The sequence below is a fragment of the Solanum dulcamara genome, chromosome 8 (assembly GCF_947179165.1).
Source record: "Solanum dulcamara chromosome 8, daSolDulc1.2, whole genome shotgun sequence".
In the NCBI taxonomy this organism is placed as follows: Eukaryota; Viridiplantae; Streptophyta; class Magnoliopsida; order Solanales; family Solanaceae; genus Solanum; species Solanum dulcamara.
In genome coordinates, this window is record NC_077244.1 from 68,439,711 (window position 1) to 68,458,697 (window position 18,987).

An 18,987-nucleotide genomic window follows, 5' to 3' on the forward strand; every position below is an offset into this window, starting at 1 on the left:
TGAATGAGATTATATGATTTGAAATATTGAGAGGTGAAGCTTTGAAGTTGGCACGTAAAATTTAGAGCATGAACGAAGAACTATATCCCATATATCAAAAACACAACGTCCTTCTTCCTATCATTTTCATATACATTTTTTACAAAACCATTCAGAATATTTCTTTTGGTGGTGCCGGCGGCGCTCAACGGTGCATTCATGGCTGTGTTCCGCCTTTAACGACCAACCAAGCGGTTGCCGGTGCTGGTTTGGGTACCGGCGAGGCAGATTTAAAGCGGTTCAATGGAATCCATTGCTTCGGCTCGATTCATAAGTACATGAGCCAAAAAAAATAAAAAATAATGCTTGCGTAAATATATATATACATATACTGTATACTCATTCGAAACGTAGCTAGGATTATAAATCCTAGATTCGCCGGATCATGACAAGAAGTGATAGCACGGTAGCTGTGGCCATAGACAGCGATAAGAACAGCCAACATGCTGTCCGTTGGGCGGTTGATAACCTCCCTGTAAAGAAGAATGGTGAAATCCTCCTTATCCACGTTCATCTCCATAACGAAAATCTCAATTCCAGTATGATTATGCCTCAATTTTAACTTTTATTCAGCCAATTATGTGAGTTCCGTGTAATTATATTTTGATCATTTTTGTGTTGTTAGTCAACCTGCTGCCAGGGGCGGAGCCAAGGTACCCTTGATGAAAAAATTACACTATATATATAAAGTTTTTTCATGTATTTACCTATTTATATTTACATTTTGAATTCTCTTAGTGAAAATTCTGACTCTGCTGCATGCGTGATGCAACCCTAATTTATCTGGGTTTTGCGAAGCTCAATTGTAAGAAATTGATTTGAGTCAGACAAAAAAAATGAAAAGAGGAACAATGCCTTCAAAATTGATGTATAAATCTAATGTTAACAAAAAAGGTTTTATTTTTCTCTGTTTTAACACTTACCACTTATGTTCATCTTTTTAATGCATTGCAGATAGCACGGTGGCTAATCATTCTCCCACAATGGCTGAAATGCAGCAGTTCTTCCTTCCTTATCGTGGAATTTGTGCTCGAAAAGGGGTAATAACCTTGAAACCTACTTTTTAAAATCTAATTGGTCTCTTTTAAGCAGTGTTGTTGATTTACCTGACCCAAGGATTTGTGCGTACACTCTACCCTCCTTGGCCTCACTCGTGGGATTACACTATTGTTGATGTTGTTAAGAAGTGTTTTTCATATTACAGTTCAATTTGTGGGGATTAGGAAGGAAAGGCAAAAGGGATAATACAGGATCTGATGTTTTAAGTAGTAATTCGATTGAAAATTGTTGTGTTTGGTTTGATTTTGGGATTTTTCTATTTCTTGAAAGCAATTAGCATGATATTCTGGCTTTAGTTATAGTCTGTGAGGAAAAAAGTGAATTCTTAAACACTGTTCTTCATAATTTGAGGTGAAAGGATCCACAAATCTTGGAAATCACAAGGTTACAACTTACATGATATTAGAATTTATGCAGTTGTGAGCATTCTGTGATTACTTTGATCATTCCAGATTCAGGCAAAGGAAGTGATTCTCCAGGACACCGATGTTTCACAAGCACTAACCGAGTATATAACTCAGAAGTTCATCACCACTATCGTCCTTGGTGCTTCAACCCGGAATGCTCTAACAAGGTATGAGTGAGTATTAGTTTCCATGCCCTTAGTTGTGTTTTGGGAGTCCAGAGTATGTTAAGCAGGAAACTTAAGCCCCTTTTTCTTTCATTTTCGAACATAGAGCCCAAGAGTGCTTTACCATAATCGAGTTAAATTTTTCGACTCATAGGTTCTTTTAGCAGGGTCTGAGCATCAAGTGCTTCCTTGTTTTTTCTTTGTAGTTAACAAAGAGTTCTAATTCTCGGCTTTCTATGTCAGAGCATTTAAAATTCAAGATGTGCCAAGCTCTTTATCCAGATCTGTGCCTGAATTCTGCTCAATCTATGCCATATCAAGGGGAAAAGTTCTAAAACTTAAGTCAGCAAGTCAACCTGCCACTCCTAGCAGTAAAGCAAGCTCCAGCCAAACAGGATTCTCACATGATTCCCCAGTTTCTCGAGCTCTTATTCCGTAAGTCTATCCAAAAACCTCCCATGGTTGTAGAAAGTAAGGTTCATCATGGTTCTAAGCTACTGATAAGACTTTATAGATTATTATTCCAGAAGATTATTTTTCTTTCATGTATGTCATAACATTCCTTTGTTTCATTTATCATTATTATGTGTTGTTGCTACAGTTCTTTTCTCCTCTCCTCTACATGACTTCACTACTGTATTTCCTTTTCTTACTGATTTTTGTTATGCTTTAGTGGGAGTCGAGGGCCAATCGAAAACAATCTATCTATCATCATAAGGTAGTGGTAAGGTCTGCATGCACACTACCCTTCTCAAACCCTACTTGTGGGATTACACTGGGTTTGTTGTTGTTGTTGTATGTCATAACATCATACTTCGCGATTTTAATACACAATTTTTTAGCCAGGGGAGTTGGGGAAGTATTGGGACCATTGAGTCTATTGATGCTGGCAGCCAGAGCATATCTTCTAATGACAATAGTGCCTCAGATAGGCATCCTGCAAGCCAGAATACTTCACCCAATTACAGCAGTGCCAATGAGCGTACACCAAAGGCATTGTCGGACAGCCAACACAGCAGCAGGAATCCTTCACCAGATCAATCTGTCAGCACTATGAATGAAGTATTCAATAAAATTCAACTAACGAGGCAGCCTGGCTGCAAGAATTTTACTCATATGCCATCGCCGGGCAATAGTGGTGATTTCGGTGAATGGGCACCACCCGCAGGACTCATTGGAAGCAGTCAAAATTCCTCCCAGGATTCTGTGAATTCAAATATGGATATTACAAAAATACTACATGATAGACACCTTGGTAGCCTAATACCTCCATTCCAGCACAGTGTCAATAACCTAAATCATCGCATGCGCCCTAAAGAGAATTCATTCTACTCTACATCTGATTCGAGTAATCCTTCTGGCTCCTCAAGTTACCGGTCCTCTGATATGTCCTTTGAGCATTTGGACTCTTCTCACAATGTTTCAGATGCTTGTAGGTCTTCCATCTCCTCCCAAAATGCAGTAAGTTCAAATATGCTCCCCTAATTTGGCAAAAATTGAACCACTCTAGAAGCATAAACCCATTTTAGCTGTTGCAGATCACTTGTTATTACACTATTTAATACAGCAGTAAACATCTAAGGCTATTATGTCGCCTACTTTTTTCTTTGTAGAGAATCCACTTGCAACTATCCTGCTAGAACTCTGTCCACATGGGCATGTATATCTAGGAGATAGTTGTGCAGTGGACAATCAAGTCTCAATACCAATTAAATTTCTTAACCTCTTCTTCGTTTTCCTTGGAAATGGTTATCACATGATGATTAGCTAACAGCATCAGACCCAGTTTATTTTATGAGAGTAAAACTTCTATGGTTTTTAAAAACTATACCGAAAACCAATATGGGCGATCTAGTTGTAGATTGAATCTTATGGCCTATCTATTTTACTCATGGTCACAAGGTAAGTAAGTATTAACTGTCCTTGAGCAGTTGAGCTTATCTAAAAACTGCACATAATGTGACCTGAAAGATTGTAGCTAACACAGATCAACTGGCTATTCTTTCCTCAATTTGCATGCATTACAGGAAGAGTTGGAGGAGGAGATGAAAAGGTTAAAATTTGAACTGAAGCAAACCCTGGATATGTACAATGGAACTTGTAGACAACAGGTCAGAGTTCGAAAGACTTTTTTTTCAGCACCTGAATTATTCATTTTCGTTACTTCCAATAAATTATACATTTAAACCACATCCATGCAAGTTGCAACTTACTTTCCATATTTTTAAGGCAAGTGAGATTGATCATTCAACGTCAAACGAGGCATGCAACTTAGAAGAAGCCAAGGAGGCCCCAGAGGCTTCACATGCTATGTTGGAAAAGGAGAAGCAAAAATGCAAAGCTGCTTTAGAAGTAGCACGGATGGCGCAACACATAGCAGAATTGGAATCTAAGAAGCGAAAGTGTGTAGAAAGGAAATTTCGGCATGAAGCAGAAGAGAGGAAGAAAGCACAAGATGCATTTGCTCGGAGTGAGAATTGCTATAGGAAATACTCGACTGATGAAATTGAAGCTGCAACAAACTACTTCTCCGATTCACAGAAGATTGGTGAAGGTGGATATGGTCCTGTGTACAAAGGCTATCTGGATCACACTTCAGTTGCTATTAAAGTTCTAAGGTCAGACATCACGCAGGGACAAATACAGTTTCAGAAAGAGGTACTTTTCCATGTTTACAGATAACACAGATGTTTTTGGAAATCCAATACAGTTAGGTTCCTATTTTAATTGCAGATTGAAGTTCTAAGCCGCTTGAGACATCCAAACGTGGTTCTCCTCTTGGGAACATGTCCGGAGTATGGTTGCCTTGTCTATGAATGTATGGAGAATGGCAGCTTAGAGGATAGGTTGTTCTGCAAGAACAGAAGTCCTCCTATACCGTTGCCTGCTCGTTTCAGGATAGCTGCTGAAATTGCTGCTGCTCTTCACTTCTTTCACCGAACAAGACCAGAACCCATCGTGCACCGAGACCTAAAACCTGCTAATATTCTCTTGGATGCTAACTACAAAAGTAAGATTAGTGATGTTGGCTTAGCCAGATTGGTTCCAGCTTCTGTCTCAGGCAGAGTCACTCAGTGTCTCATGACATCAGCTGCTGGGACATTTTTCTATATTGACCCAGAATACCAACAGACCGGGATGCTGAATCCAAAATCAGATATTTACTCTTTGGGTATCATGTTATTACAAATAATTACAGCAAGGCCTCCAATGGGTTTGACGTACCATGTTGAGAGGTCAATTGAAAAAGGAAAATTTGATGATATACTAGATCCATCAGTGATTGATTGGCCCTTGGAGGAGGCTCTATCCTTTGCTAAATTGGCTCTGAAATGTTGTGAACTCAGGAGGAAGGACAGACCAGACCTTGGTTCAGTCATATTGCCTGAATTGGAACGACTAAAAAACATTGCATTAGACTACAGACCCAGAGGTCGGCTTACTTTACGTCCCTCAAGTTCACAAGAAAGCTTAGCAGTGAGTGAGGTATGTTACCTTAACTTAAGCTTCATTTATGTTCAAGGACATTAATACTATACACATTCGATGTGGTCCGGCCTTTCCCCTGATCTCACGCATAGTGGTAGCTTAGTGCACCAGGCTGTGCGTTTTTTTAATCAAATGGAAATTACATGTACTTAAGCTGCTCTCTGTCCTTTTTTCTATCAGGAAGTAAAAAGCATCATTTCTGACAGTCAATCAGATAAAGCAGCATAACTGCACTAGTACCTATTGACAAGGTAATGATTACCAGAAGCCTTCATTAGTTACAAAATAGTTTCTGAATTTTTTTCCCCTTCCATAACCCAGCCCTGCTGGGGTTTAGGGTTATATACCATGAATTGTTTTCAAATCTGTTAATTTCTCAACATTGATGCCATTCAGGTGATACTGCGGGTCACCACCTCAATGTACAGAGATACAAGATATAGTCTCCACCACAGCCCACCGTTGTAATTTTGGAAACAGAAAAACACTACTACTTCTATTTTTTTGATTCCACTCCACTGAATGTCAAAGTAAATGGCATTCTTGTACAAAAACTGATATTTTAATGAAATCTTGTCATTTTTTTGAATCTTGTCAATGAACCTATGGAAAGAGCACTTGAATGGACATACTTTTAGTTTCTCCAGAACATTAATTGCCTTTAACAATAGACATGGCAAAACTAAACCAAGGGGCAGTTGTGGCAAAGAAAATGCATTATTGCAGGTTTGTGCATACATCTGAGGAATTGCTTCCTGTTACTTGACTTGAGGTGTTAAAGCAAAGTATATCCTCCCTATCGATGATAGCTCAGGTATGAACATGGGCCACCCTCGGTTATTGATGATTAATGTCTTTAAGCATTGGGAGGTCAAAACTATAATGCAAATAAGCTATTATTGATTCTTGAACCTTGATCCACAATTATATTAAGAATGTGTTGGAACATTGGACGAGAAAAGGCTGGGATTTGGGAAGGACACTTGCCAAACACACTAACTATTTATTGTTATTAGCTTGAACACTTTCTATTCAAACACACAGTTGCTTATTTATAAAATCAGTAATAAAATCAGTTTCAATACCCAAAAGTACTTTTCAACACTTGATGCTTATTATCAAACCAAAACGCTCTTTATCTTCTTTTCCTCTTTAAGCACATTTTTCATGTAACTAGTGCAAAATGGACATCCCAGGCCAAATTGCAGCTAAAGGGTGTAAAATCTTAAACGTAGCATAAATACATTCTAAGCAACACAATTATAACTAAACAAGACCAAAAAATCACTACAAGAGGAAAGTTATACAAGATTAGTAGTGAAGAATTTACTGGATCGTCAGCAAATCACAGTGCCTATGCTTTCGACAAGTAGAAAGATTTGCATGAAGCATTATACTTTGTTCAAAATTAATCTCCTACCTTCCAGATAACAGGTACAATACCAGAGTGGCTCAATTTTTTCAATGTATTTGGTATAACATTTTCAAAATTTTTTGTTAGACATGACTAGTTTGAGATTTAAAATGAGTTAATTACTTAAATATTCATTCATATTAACCGACTTACTTAGCAAAGTCATTTTTTTTCACAATAAAGTTACTCTAGATTGTCTCTTATGAAATAATACATGCCTGAAAATAAAATAATAGTACGTGCATCTATATGGTTCTCCCAATGGAGGCAGCTTGCTTTATTTTGTTTAGCCTCAATGATTTGCTTGCAAAACGATAAACATGGTTAGCCACAAGGCAAAACACTGGCATTTACATGGTCCTTAGATTTGTTGATGAAGACAAATTGTGGGCCCGGGGGGGGGGGGGGGGGTTGAAATATATTTTCTTTAGAAAAAATTTTGTGTTTGAATGGGTTAACATCATGATTACAAGAAAATTTTGTTTTGGAAAAAGTTTCTTAAGAAGCTTTTCTAATATATATGACAACCCAAATCCTCTATTCATACCTATCTAAATATGTATTGACACATAATAGTGTATTTGTTCAAACTTTAGGGAAATTTATTTTAAAAGAATGTCTATTTTAGTAAAGTGTTTAGCCAAACTTCTAGGAAAAAAAGTGAATTTTTTGAGAAGTATCAGAAAAACCATTTTCAAGAAGTTAGGAAAAATAGTTTTTTTCCCCTCAAAAACACTTTTAAAATCTTGATCGAGCACAAATTACTACTCTAATATTTGCCAAAGTGATTTTCAAATTAATTAATTAAACATAAAGTGATACTTTTGGAAAATACTTTTTCAAATTAAGCAGATATTGAAAGTTGGACCAACCATGCTATAAGATTGCATTGATAACAGGATATCTGCTTGTTATCTTCACAAGTGCCTTTTTTCCTAATGGATGAACTATGTAAGATCAGGCATCATAAAGTACAATCAATTTAAGCACAAAGACTATTCAGAAGTTTCACACCGGCGTCTTAATCTATTCATGGATGCAAACAAAGTTTAACAGGGCAATTAGGGGCGCTCAAAAATGAGACCAAGCACATTACAAAAACTGCTTGACAGGCAGGCAATAATCTCCCGAGCGCAAGCTACAAAAGTACAAGCCCAAGTTCTGATGGTCTTAAAACATGCTTTATTCGATAGTTGTAGAGATAGTAGTGGAGTTTCCCATCACCCGGGCCAAACTTAAGTTCCTTCAAGAAAGTTTCGTTATGCATAACATCTAGAGCGTTGAAAACGTCAAAATCCTTTTTCTTTGCCACAATGAGAGCATCATTCATCAACTGAATCCATGGAGTTTTAGTTGAAACATTATAATAAGAATAAGCAGCCTTCAGAGTCGAATAATTCTGATTACCAAGAATTGATGAAGGGAGGGTGTAAAAACTGCAGAAGTCAGTGATTTCATGAGACTCGGGGCTTTCAACCAGATAGCTGTCAACAACACCCTCCTTTGGCAGAAGCCAGTGCTCCACGTCATTTCCATCAAAATCAGGTGCAACCACAAACTGCTTCAAGTAATCCCTAAGCAACCGAGTTACAGCCGGAACATCATGGGGCTCCATCTTTCTGAACCCAGGTGTGACAGTCTGATCAGGTAACTTGTAAAGCTTTATTGTGCGGCTCATAGTCATCCTTGCGCCAAGCCTAGAAAACCCAACATCGATAAGCTTCTTTGGATTCAAAGATCTATGCCAATATTGACATGTCGATACAGGTGTTGGAAGGACCACCCCAGCTGTATAAGCAGCTTGCCAAATGTTTTCCAAGTGCACTCTCCTTGTGACCTCCTTTATCATGACAGGAGCAAGTCTCTTTGATCTAAGCTTCTTATGAACACACAGAAAGTTGATCTCCGCCATGACCACGACAGTATCTCTAGCACGTATCTTTGCAGGTACCCCTGTAATTAAAGCAACCAATTTTTTTGAGGTCTTCACTCTGACTCCAATGTGCCAGCTCTTATAGTAACCTGGAGGATGTAGTGCCCATCGAAGAAATTCCTTTGAGTAATTGAACCTAAACATGTTCTCATCATCTTCAACATAATTGTTTGTTAGCAGAACATAGACCTCATTACACATATCTTCTGAGTCCAAATCACAGGTGGTCCACTCATATGGACTAGGAAGATTGTAAGGCTCCTGTTTAACTTCAGATAAGGGTGTTGGAGGTTCAATAGGACCTTCAGGCAAGCTTGCATCTCCAAGATCCTTGAACTGGCCCACTGGTTGGGTCTCCCAAAACTTATGCCTCTTTGCCAGTGACAGAGATTCTTGCACCTGTCGTGCTAAGGAATCAATTGATACCTCATTACCGCTCACTGAAGATAAGTTACTATCAGAAGTGAGGTTATGGTTCTCAGTTGCCTTAATGTCGTCAGCCATTTTACTGACTTGGGGAACTTATTCTCTGCCATAACGTAATAAATTACTAAGTATATAACACATAAGCAACATGGAGAACATATTAACAAATATATAAGCAATTTACAGCACACATACCGGCAGAGACTGTAAGCTTTAAAAAGGTTCCACAACCAAAGGCGCATCCAGGAGTTTAAGTTAGTAAAATACAAAGTACCACTACAACCACTACTTCTTTGTGAAATGGATTTGGACCTACTATACATGTATGTAATAATTTCTACCTATATAATAGAAGCTGAAGGCAGCGGGTATGCCATGCTTGCAGCATTTTGTATTTGTATTAGAGAAGAATAAAATCACATCCTGACAACAACTATTTGAGTTATACTTCGGTGCGAGTTTGCATAAAAATGTATCAACCTATCTAAATGTCGTATTAATATGTGTGTATTAACTAAACACCGAATCAAATTTCAGGTTTCCCTAAGAATCTGAGGGTATAATGAGCTCAATTATACCATTGATGTGAATAGCAAGCTGAATTTCGCATTGCAATAGAAGACTGATCCAGCATCAAATTTTTACTATTTTTCCGATCATTTTTTAAGTAATCCAATAGAAAACATTCAGTTCCATAAGATCTAAATCACAACAAACCAATTTTAACAAAGCAAAAGAAGAAGAATCAAACCTTGCGAACGGGTTGCAGTAGAGTATGGTGACCGAGATCTAGGGTTTCAGAAAGTAATTGACAAAGATGATTTAGAGCATCTGAGAAGCCAAAGAATATTGTTTAGGTTTACTAGACAAAGAGAGAGAAAAGACACTCTGCTAAGCATTGGAACCTACGAACGGAATATGAAACTTCCAATGGGCCTTCGATTAAAAGGCCATCTTTTTTCCTATTTGGGCTTTGTCCAATATTCCATTTTGGACTAAATACACTTCGATTAGGATCGTTTGGTTTGTTGTCTCAATATTATAGTTTGCGATTATGATCTTTAAACTAATGAGTTCTACAATATTAATTTTACATTATATTTAATACTATTCTTATAAATCCTATCAAACTACCCAAGGCCGAATAGGCCAACATGAAAAAGAATAGTAATATCCGATATCCTATAAAAAAAAAATAGTATAACCAAGCTCAAATTTACAACTAAATGTTATATACTAAAATTTAGTACCAATTATTATACTTATACACTTTATCTGTTACGCATTACCTAACACGAGTTAGAATTACGAACTGAACTTATATACACTACAAATTGAAACACGACGGATCGCTTAATCTGCCGAATTCATGAAATTAGCTATAGCAAAACTAATAATATAATTAAAAACGAAATAAAATAATCTCATAAACTATTATCTTTATACCTCGAAATAGAGAGAGAGAAAAACAATTAAACAAGGTAAGTGCATGGAATGTTTTGATTAGTTAACATCTGTCCTTTAGACCCGTTTTATATGCTGTGGAAAGGCGTTTGCCTCATCTTCATACTTGTCTAACAGAAAACAAACAAAAAAAATAAAATAAAGTGTTTCGTTTTAGGTAGCTCATTCTCAGTTTCAATACAGCTTTCGCTATTACCCTTGACATTCTTAATTTTATACTCATCAGTACGTTAATCTTGTATTTTTCCTCATTAATTTTCACATACGTTACTTCCTTACGCCATTAATTTCTTTGTTTGTCTCTGTTTATATTATCGAATATTTTGTCTTCTGATTACTATTAAGGAAATCATCGAGAAAATTACAAACTTTCCGATTCTCTAATTTGCATTGTTTGTCTTCTTACAATTATTGGAATCTTATTTTGTTGGATTTTGGAAGAAGCATTAGTGATAATTTGTTGAGATCCATTAAATTAAACAAGGAAGGATGTAAAAGTTACAATATTAAGTATGGCTTCTGATGAACCCACCAATAGCTTTTGTTTAGACACCTTCTATTTGTATGAGGGAATCCTATAAGTATTTAATTGAGAATCCAGTCACCAAAATGAGGAATGAGTTTAGTAATTTAGAACTCATAAATTTCAAATCAAGCTCTGTGTCTTCATAGTATTAGCATATCCATGTAGTCTTTGGCTTTTGGTACTATCTAATATCATGTGTGGTTTATTATGTTTAAATGGCCGCACATTGTTGTTTTTGTTATTATGGTTCTTAGCACATATGAGGGAATCCTATAAGTATTTAATTGAGAATCCAGTAACCAAAATGAGGAATGAGTTTAGTAATTTAGAACTCATAAATTTCAAATCAAGCTCTGTGTCTTCATAGTATTAGCATATCCATGTAGTCTTTGGCTTTTGGTACTATCTAATATCATGTGTGGTTTATTATGTTTAAATGGCCGCACATTGTTGTTTTTGTTATTATGGTTCCTAGCACATATGTTCCGCAGTATTTTTCTATTAGTTGTCATGTTTTCTTTTAATTACTTCTTTGATTTGGTTGAGCCGAGGTATTCGGAAACAAACTCTCTACCTCGGAGAGGTATCCTGCATACAGTCTTCCCTTCCCAGACTTGGGTTTGTTGTTATCGCTCCGCAGAATGAAAGACGTGTGCCTTGCATTTGACTTCTATGCCTTAACCATGATAAGTGATAATAGTATTATGTACAGTGAACTGACTTTAAATTGTGACTTTCATGGATAAATTGCTTAGTTTTGTGTAAAAATTGAGCGCAGATAAGTATTCTCCAAATATGTTTTGTCACCTACATTCAAATGTCTGCCCACATATAGAAATAGAAGAAAATACTTTGATTTTACATGGCTTGCAATATTTTCGACATCTTTGTGAACATGACAAAAGGTCATGTCCCTCCTTGCTCTTTCGGTTCCTCAATCAAACAATCATTTCGAGATTCAATTTCTTCCTTATTAATATGGTCATCTATTTATCACCTTCTGTAGAATATTGTTATATATATGGACCTTTGTACTACTAGTATTTACTTACGCATAAAGTACATGGCAGTCATGGCACGCTTGGCACCAGATGGAGCTCAATTTGATGCTCGTCAATTTGATTCTAAGATGAACGATTTGTAAGTTATCATGGTATTTGTTGCACAAGATTATTTTAGTCGCTTCTTCCTTGAATCAATACAATTTTTATATTTGATTGACTATTAATGTTAACTGGCTGAGAATAGCACTTGTCTCTATTACTTAAATGGCGCAGACTTGCCGCTGAGGGAAAAGATTTCTTTACTTCATATGACGAGGTTTATGACAGTTTTGATGCTATGGGTCTGCAAGAGAACCTTCTCAGGGGAATTTATGCTTATGGTACTATGTAAACCTTTGAAGTTATTGTTCTCAAGTCACGGAAAATTCTTCCGTTCTTTGTTTCTTTACATGATCAGTAGTTTAAAAATATAATTGATCCATCCAACTGTTTTTCAGTAGGTTCTTGTTCGGAAGTACTCCCTCTGTTTCAATTTGTTAGTTTTGCTTTCCTTTTTTGAAAACTCTTTAATTTCAATTTTTCACGTGACATGTTTACGACCACAAGATTCAAAAGTTTCTTTTTTTTCTTAAACTCTGTGCCAAAACTATGTGCCAAGTCACTAGACAAACAAATTGAAATGGAGGGAGTAACATATAATTGAGACTTTCCTGAAAAAAAGTGTCTTTTATGGTTTAAAATTCTTGATTTTCTCCCTGATTCTTAATGGTCCTATTTACTGTACACAATCGTTTAAAGGTTTTGAGAAACCATCTGCAATTCAGCAAAGGGGTATCGTACCATTTTGCAAGGGACTTGATGTAATTCAGCAAGCTCAATCTGGCACGGGGAAGACAGCTACTTTTTGTTCTGGAATTTTGCAGCAACTTGATTATGGTTTAGTTCAATGCCAAGCGTTGGTGTTGGCACCTACTCGCGAACTTGCACAGCAGATTGAAAAGGTAATGCGAGCACTTGGTGACTATCTTGGGGTTAAGGTCCATGCTTGTGTAGGTGGAACTAGTGTCAGGGAGGATCAACGTATTCTTACAGCTGGTGTTCATGTTGTTGTTGGCACCCCTGGACGTGTGTTTGACATGTTGCGAAGACAGTCTCTCCGTCCTGATTGCCTCAGAATGTTTGTGCTAGACGAGGCTGATGAAATGCTGTCACGAGGTTTTAAGGATCAGGTACTTCAACCTCTGCAATTAGATTAATGCATTGACACCTAAGTAGATGTTTTGGAACAAGTTCAGGTTTGAGGTCCCCCGGTTTGCTAATCTGGGATTATCGCTGGAATTAGTTCTTTTGAAGCAACCCATATAGAAAATGCAGATTTAGTTGACATTAAGATGTTCTTGTACTCCGTTAACCAGTCATTTTAATCATTGTTGGAAATTAGCAATTGAGTTAAATTAGTTAGCATTTGTGCTATTGTCGCGACTCTTAGTACCCTTCCCATTTCTTTAGTTCCTAAGCCCACTATATGAAAACTCATCCTGTTGAGAAATTAGTATTTTGATTCTTTATCCATGTGTCTATACTGGCAGATATATGATATTTTCCAGATGCTGCCCGCCAAAGTTCAAGTCGGTGTGTTTTCTGCGACCATGCCACCAGAAGCCCTTGACATCACAAGAAAGTTCATGAATAAGCCCGTGAGAATCTTGGTTAAACGCGATGAATTGACACTTGAGGGTATCAAACAGTTCTATGTCAATGTTGATAAGGAGGAATGGAAGCTTGAGACGCTATGCGATCTATACGAGACACTTGCCATCACTCAGAGCGTTATCTTTGTGAACACTAGGCGCAAGGTCGATTGGTTAACGGACAAAATGCGAAGCCGTGACCACACTGTCTCAGCTACACATGGAGATATGGACCAGAACACTAGGGACATAATCATGCGTGAGTTTCGCTCTGGTTCTTCCCGTGTCCTTATCACAACTGATCTATTGGCTCGTGGTATCGATGTACAACAAGTATCCCTTGTTATCAACTATGATCTCCCAACTCAGCCGGAGAATTATCTCCATCGTATTGGAAGAAGTGGGAGGTTCGGAAGGAAAGGAGTTGCAATCAACTTTGTGACAACAGACGACGAAAGAATGTTGTTTGATATTCAAAAATTCTACAATGTGGTCATCGAAGAACTCCCTTCAAACGTTGCTGACCTCCTCTGAAAACTTTATCTTAATGAGGTGTGTAAGAACAGAATTTTTCCAAGCTTATAGTATAGAATCTTTTATAACTACCATTATTATCTAGCGTCAAAAACGCACCCGTGGCATTAATGCTGCTCCGAATTTTGCAGTCAGTATGTTGTAAGGTCTTGGTTTTATTTCATTTCAAAATTCTTATACTTCTTTGGCATTACTTTTTAGTGTAGTTAAGTTCTTGATTAATGTTGTGTTCTTGTTCTTTTTGTTTTAGCACAGAAACATGAAATGATAAACTGGGAAGTCTCGATAGTTCTTTTCTTCTTCTTTTCTTTAATGAGAGTCTTTATTCATTTTCTTTTTAGTTTATGGAATCTTCATTCTTTAGTCTTTACCGCTCACTACTAAGAAACAAACGTTTTTCTCACCGTGCGGCGTGAATCAGTGGAAAATTTATGCTATTGAACATGATTTTTTCACTCATTTCCATCAAACCAGTTCACTAGGAAAATGCATGATAAGAAATAATTCTTACTAAAATAGTGGGAAAAAATCTAATTTTTTCGTATTAAATCATAACAAAAAAATTTCCCCTGATTCAATCAAAATATATATGAGAATAGCCATTAAATAATTTGAAGAGCTTATTGAAAGGATAGCAAAATATGCTTGTAGCAACTTACCCTGAGAAAAGTAGTCTATCTTTGGCAATTTTTCTAACTTGGTGTGCCATTATTAACCAGCATGAGTGATATCAACTAGTGATCGTAATTAGTACTACTACCATTTATGATGAAAATTTATCATCATTATACAAAGTTTCATTTGTATCTTTTTAGTAAAGAAAAAAAATGATTTTCGAATTGTCGGTTACACAATTTGCTTGGTACACTTTAAATGCAATGCCTACAACAAAAATATGGTACACTTCAATGTACGTTTTATGAAATTATAAATTAAAAAGAAGGAGAAAGTAGGGAGAAGAGAGAACACTTGTTATTTCTCTTGAAGGATATTTTAGAGTTAAGTAAAATGAAGGAAAAACAGCTTTATTTATAGGGGGAAATTGACTTAGTGCCAAAGTAAGAATTCCACATAATAGACATATATTATAATACAAATATATTTATAACACTCCCCCTTAAATATTTATTTGATAGATTATGTGCCTCGTTAAAATCTTACTAGATAAAATCAGTGGGAAAAAATTCTACTGAAGGAAAAAGAGTACACATATCTAATAATAAGCATTTTGGATGCCTCATTAAAAACCTTACAAGCAAAACCCAATGGGACAAAACCTTGTGAGGAAAAAAGAGTGCATCGTGTATTAACTCCTCCTAATAGGAACACTAATCCAAAGATTTGAATCTTTGCATTCCAAGCTTGTACACCATCTTCTCGAAAGTTGTAGTTTGTAAAGACTTGGTGAATAAATCAGTCATATTATTTCTTGAACAAATTTGTTGCACATTGATATCACTATTCTTGGGAGCTCATGGGAGTAGAAAAGTTTTGGCGAAATATGTTTTTTTCTCGCTCTTTTTATGAATCATCCCTTCAGGACCAAAGAATTCTGCAAGTTCCTCACTTCAACTTCTTTAAGCAAATAACTGCAAGTTCCTCACTTCAACTTCTTTAAGCAAATAAGCTACTGCCTTTTGAAAACTCTTCGAGAGTTCAATTCAAATTATCAATTTGCATAACAATACAAAAGATTCTTGATTGATTTAATCCATATAAGGATTATAAACAATCTTTTCAAAAACTTGCATGTGCTATCAATTTGCATCCTCAAGGAATTTTTATATTAATTTGGTCAAGTGACAACTTTCAATATTAAATGCATAACATCTTCTAATGTCTAGATTGCAAGTCAAATAAGCTTTAAGCTTATCAAGATGCATCATTCCATTTTTTACTTGATAAATATTTCTACATCAGTATGCTTTAATAGATCGTAGAATTCAGATACTCATAATCTTTTATAATATTGCGTGCTATTTTATCAAAGATATCATCGATGATATATCATTTTGTATTGATTCATAATACGACATAATTTATTGAGATCTAATCACTTCATTATTTTCAGGAACATACTCTTCTCATGAGGTTTTATAAAGTGTTATGTTGTAGGCTCTTCAAGAGCACATTACCTCATCATTATGATCATTTTAATCATTTGCTCTTCCTCCTGTTACACCCCACACTCTTGAGCTCGGAATGTCTCTTAAACTTCTTAGAAGTTATGAAGTGAGTTGGATAATCTATTACACTATCACACAACTTTAAGGAAAGAAGAATGTGATACCCCATGAGAGGGAAGGTTGCAAATAGGGCTAGGAGAGTCCAGAAGGAGTTGGAGGCCAAGTAACGAGTCGTAGGACTCGATTTACCTACGTAAGCTACTAACTTAGAAGTTTGGCATACTTAAGCCACTTAAGTACATACCAAGCTTACGATTAAGGATTACACGAGTTCTTAAAATAAGACGAGATTACGAACCCACGGGGAAGAGGAGAAGATGACACGTGGCAGCAAGAGGAGGCGCCACGTGGAAGCATGGGAAGGTGCCACGTGGAAGCAGGTGACCCAACTGCTTGGGGTCAAGTAGGTGACCCACCTACTTAGGGGTGGGCCCCACCAAGGATATGTGGCAGCCCCTAATTAGCTGCATGGATGTAGTGGCCCAATGGGGATTGGACATGTGTCACCCTTAGGGGATGACACGTGTCACCTCTTGGGGAAACATATATATATATATATATATATATATATATATATATGTATGATGACTCTTAAGTCATTTCTTGTCCAATTTGAGCTGAAATTTGGAGAGAACAAAGGAAAAAACGTAAAGAAGAAAAGAGAGGCAGCTTGGAGAAACTAAGGTAAGTTCTCTAATTTTCCTCCGTTAATTAATTATCTACGGTGTTCCTCAAGCACGTGGAGATGTATATATATATATATCTTATGATGCCTACGGAACCATATCTTCAGCTTTACACTTGGAACAAATAAGAGAAAGTGTGAAAGAAGAAGAGAAAAACGTTGGAGGGCAAGAAGAGGGAGCTACGGGTTTGGGGATGCCAAGGTAAGCCTCAGAGTTTCATTCCGTGAATTAATTATTTAAGGTGTACCAAGGTTATATAAGGGTGTTTGATAATATAAAATTCCATTTCGGGGCAGCAAGGAAGCGATACAAACAGTTCGCTCAATTTCAGCACGTTTAGAGAAGTTTCGAGTTATAATTTGGCAGTTTTGGCCAATTTCGGGTAAGGTAAGGTTTCTCCTTTCAATTTGAACTTTATGGTGTTGTTATAGAGTGTGTTACACGCCCTATAGGTGGCTGTAAATGTTAAAATATCATAAAAATACTTGATGTTGAAGACAATCTAACTTGGAGTCGTTATAATTGAATTGTCGTCGAAGTAAAGTATTGTGCTTGTGGTGTGATGCTGCAGGTGTGTGGGTGTGTGTTGCAGGGCCTAAAAGTATTCTAAAATAGGTGTGGGTGCTTCTGGTTGTAGCCACATGACCTCTCATTTCGTATAATTAAAAGTTTTGCGAAATAAAGACTAGAAACCCTATTTTGGTGTCGTAATTTTCAACAAGTTGTTTGGAGCTTATGTTGTGTAATGTTGCCATGTTTTATTTATATATGAGCTGCAGGTTGTTATTGTTGGTTGGCTGTAGTATTTAGGGATCTAATTGGAAATTTGGATAGGGCACTTTATAGGGGAAGTGCTGCCCGATTTTCGTTAACGCCTTAGCTAATTAAGAAACTAGTCGAGAAGGCAAGCGAGGAAACGAGTTCTATGAATACTCGTAGGTAATCTAAGGCGCTGAAAAGTCTAAGGTTTTTGATACTTGCATTGCTTCCATGTTAAATAGGTTTGGAGGACGATGACGTGAACGTGATTAAGAAAAATCCGTAAGAGGTATGTGAAGCTTTCTCTTGGCATGTTTTGACATAAGTATGTAAAGCCTATTTTTTTTTCTTTATTTTGGCATGTCTTAGATGTAGGCTATGGATGATGTAGGCTTTGGGGAAATTTCATTCTTAGGTTCTGAATGTGACTTCAGGACTCTTGATCACTTCTGGATGTTAAGACTCTTAAAGTAGTTAAACTCATATTCCTCGAGTCTTCTCTGTGACTGTATAGTGATTGATCAGACAAAACTCTTCTTTTAAAAAAAGGCTCTGAGATAACCAATGCTCAGACTTCTATAAGATACTTCACGCTGGTATATGTCTAAGATTTCCAAAACTCATTTTTACTTAGTCCTTAGTGATATTTAGAGGATATACGTCGGATACTTCCTACCCTGATCTCCAAGTGATGGTTCGCTTGATGACTTCATTGAGTCTCAGATAATGATTTAAACTGTGTTTTGTTTAACCACTACTCTACTCTTTATACTGTAACACTTCTTCTTCGAGTTCTGGGTCGGTTATCGAATTTATGCACAATTCTACTGCATTGTTCATCGCGCCCTCACTAGAGGTTCGGGTACGTATGTATATATGTGATGATGTGATGATGTGTTGTAATAAGGAGGTGATGGTTTTACAAATATGATTCACCAGATCCCTGATAGGCCGGCTATATTGAAAAATTTGAGCATGCATGATTTTACTTTCCCAGGTATAGGTTTGATTTGATAATTTACCTCCTACTTCTCTATTTCAGATATACTTCCAGTTGTGTTATATTATGTTTTACATATTTAGTACATATATCGTACTGATCCCCTTTTCTCGGGGGGCTGCGTTTCATGCCCGCAGGTACAGATACAGGTTTTGGGAGTCCGTCAGCTTAGGATCCCGCTCAGCTCATCTGGAAGAGGCTCCATT

At 36.8% G+C, this 18,987-nt stretch overlaps 3 protein-coding genes across 3 annotated transcripts; 2 read left to right on the forward strand and 1 right to left on the reverse strand.

The window, feature by feature from the left end:
* The first annotated feature begins 345 nt into the window (after positions 1–345).
* On the forward strand, positions 346–5,636 carry LOC129900573 (U-box domain-containing protein 52-like). The gene is made up of 10 exons (XM_055975574.1): positions 346–578; positions 994–1,079; positions 1,551–1,672; positions 1,913–2,104; positions 2,512–3,130; positions 3,697–3,780; positions 3,872–4,327; positions 4,403–5,155; positions 5,339–5,409; positions 5,555–5,636. Exons 1-9 carry the CDS (start codon positions 425–427, stop codon positions 5,384–5,386), a joined length of 2,514 nt encoding a protein of 837 aa, XP_055831549.1. The 5' UTR covers positions 346–424; the 3' UTR covers positions 5,387–5,409; positions 5,555–5,636.
* Positions 5,637–7,529: 1,893 nt separating this feature from the next.
* On the reverse strand, positions 7,530–9,845 carry LOC129900727 (glycylpeptide N-tetradecanoyltransferase 1-like). The gene is made up of 2 exons (XM_055975746.1): positions 9,683–9,845; positions 7,530–9,034 (listed from the first exon to the last, which is right to left on the reverse strand). Exon 2 carries the CDS (start codon positions 9,007–9,009, stop codon positions 7,711–7,713), a length of 1,299 nt encoding a protein of 432 aa, XP_055831721.1. The 5' UTR covers positions 9,010–9,034; positions 9,683–9,845; the 3' UTR covers positions 7,530–7,710.
* Positions 9,846–11,984: 2,139 nt separating this feature from the next.
* Positions 11,985–14,329, forward strand: LOC129899732 (eukaryotic initiation factor 4A-8). Its single transcript, XM_055974763.1, has 4 exons — positions 11,985–12,061; positions 12,199–12,305; positions 12,724–13,154; positions 13,515–14,329. The coding sequence occupies exons 1-4, from the start codon at positions 11,985–11,987 to the stop codon at positions 14,148–14,150; spliced, it is 1,251 nt and encodes a 416-aa protein (XP_055830738.1). The 3' UTR covers positions 14,151–14,329.
* The last annotated feature ends 4,658 nt before the right edge of the window (positions 14,330–18,987 follow it).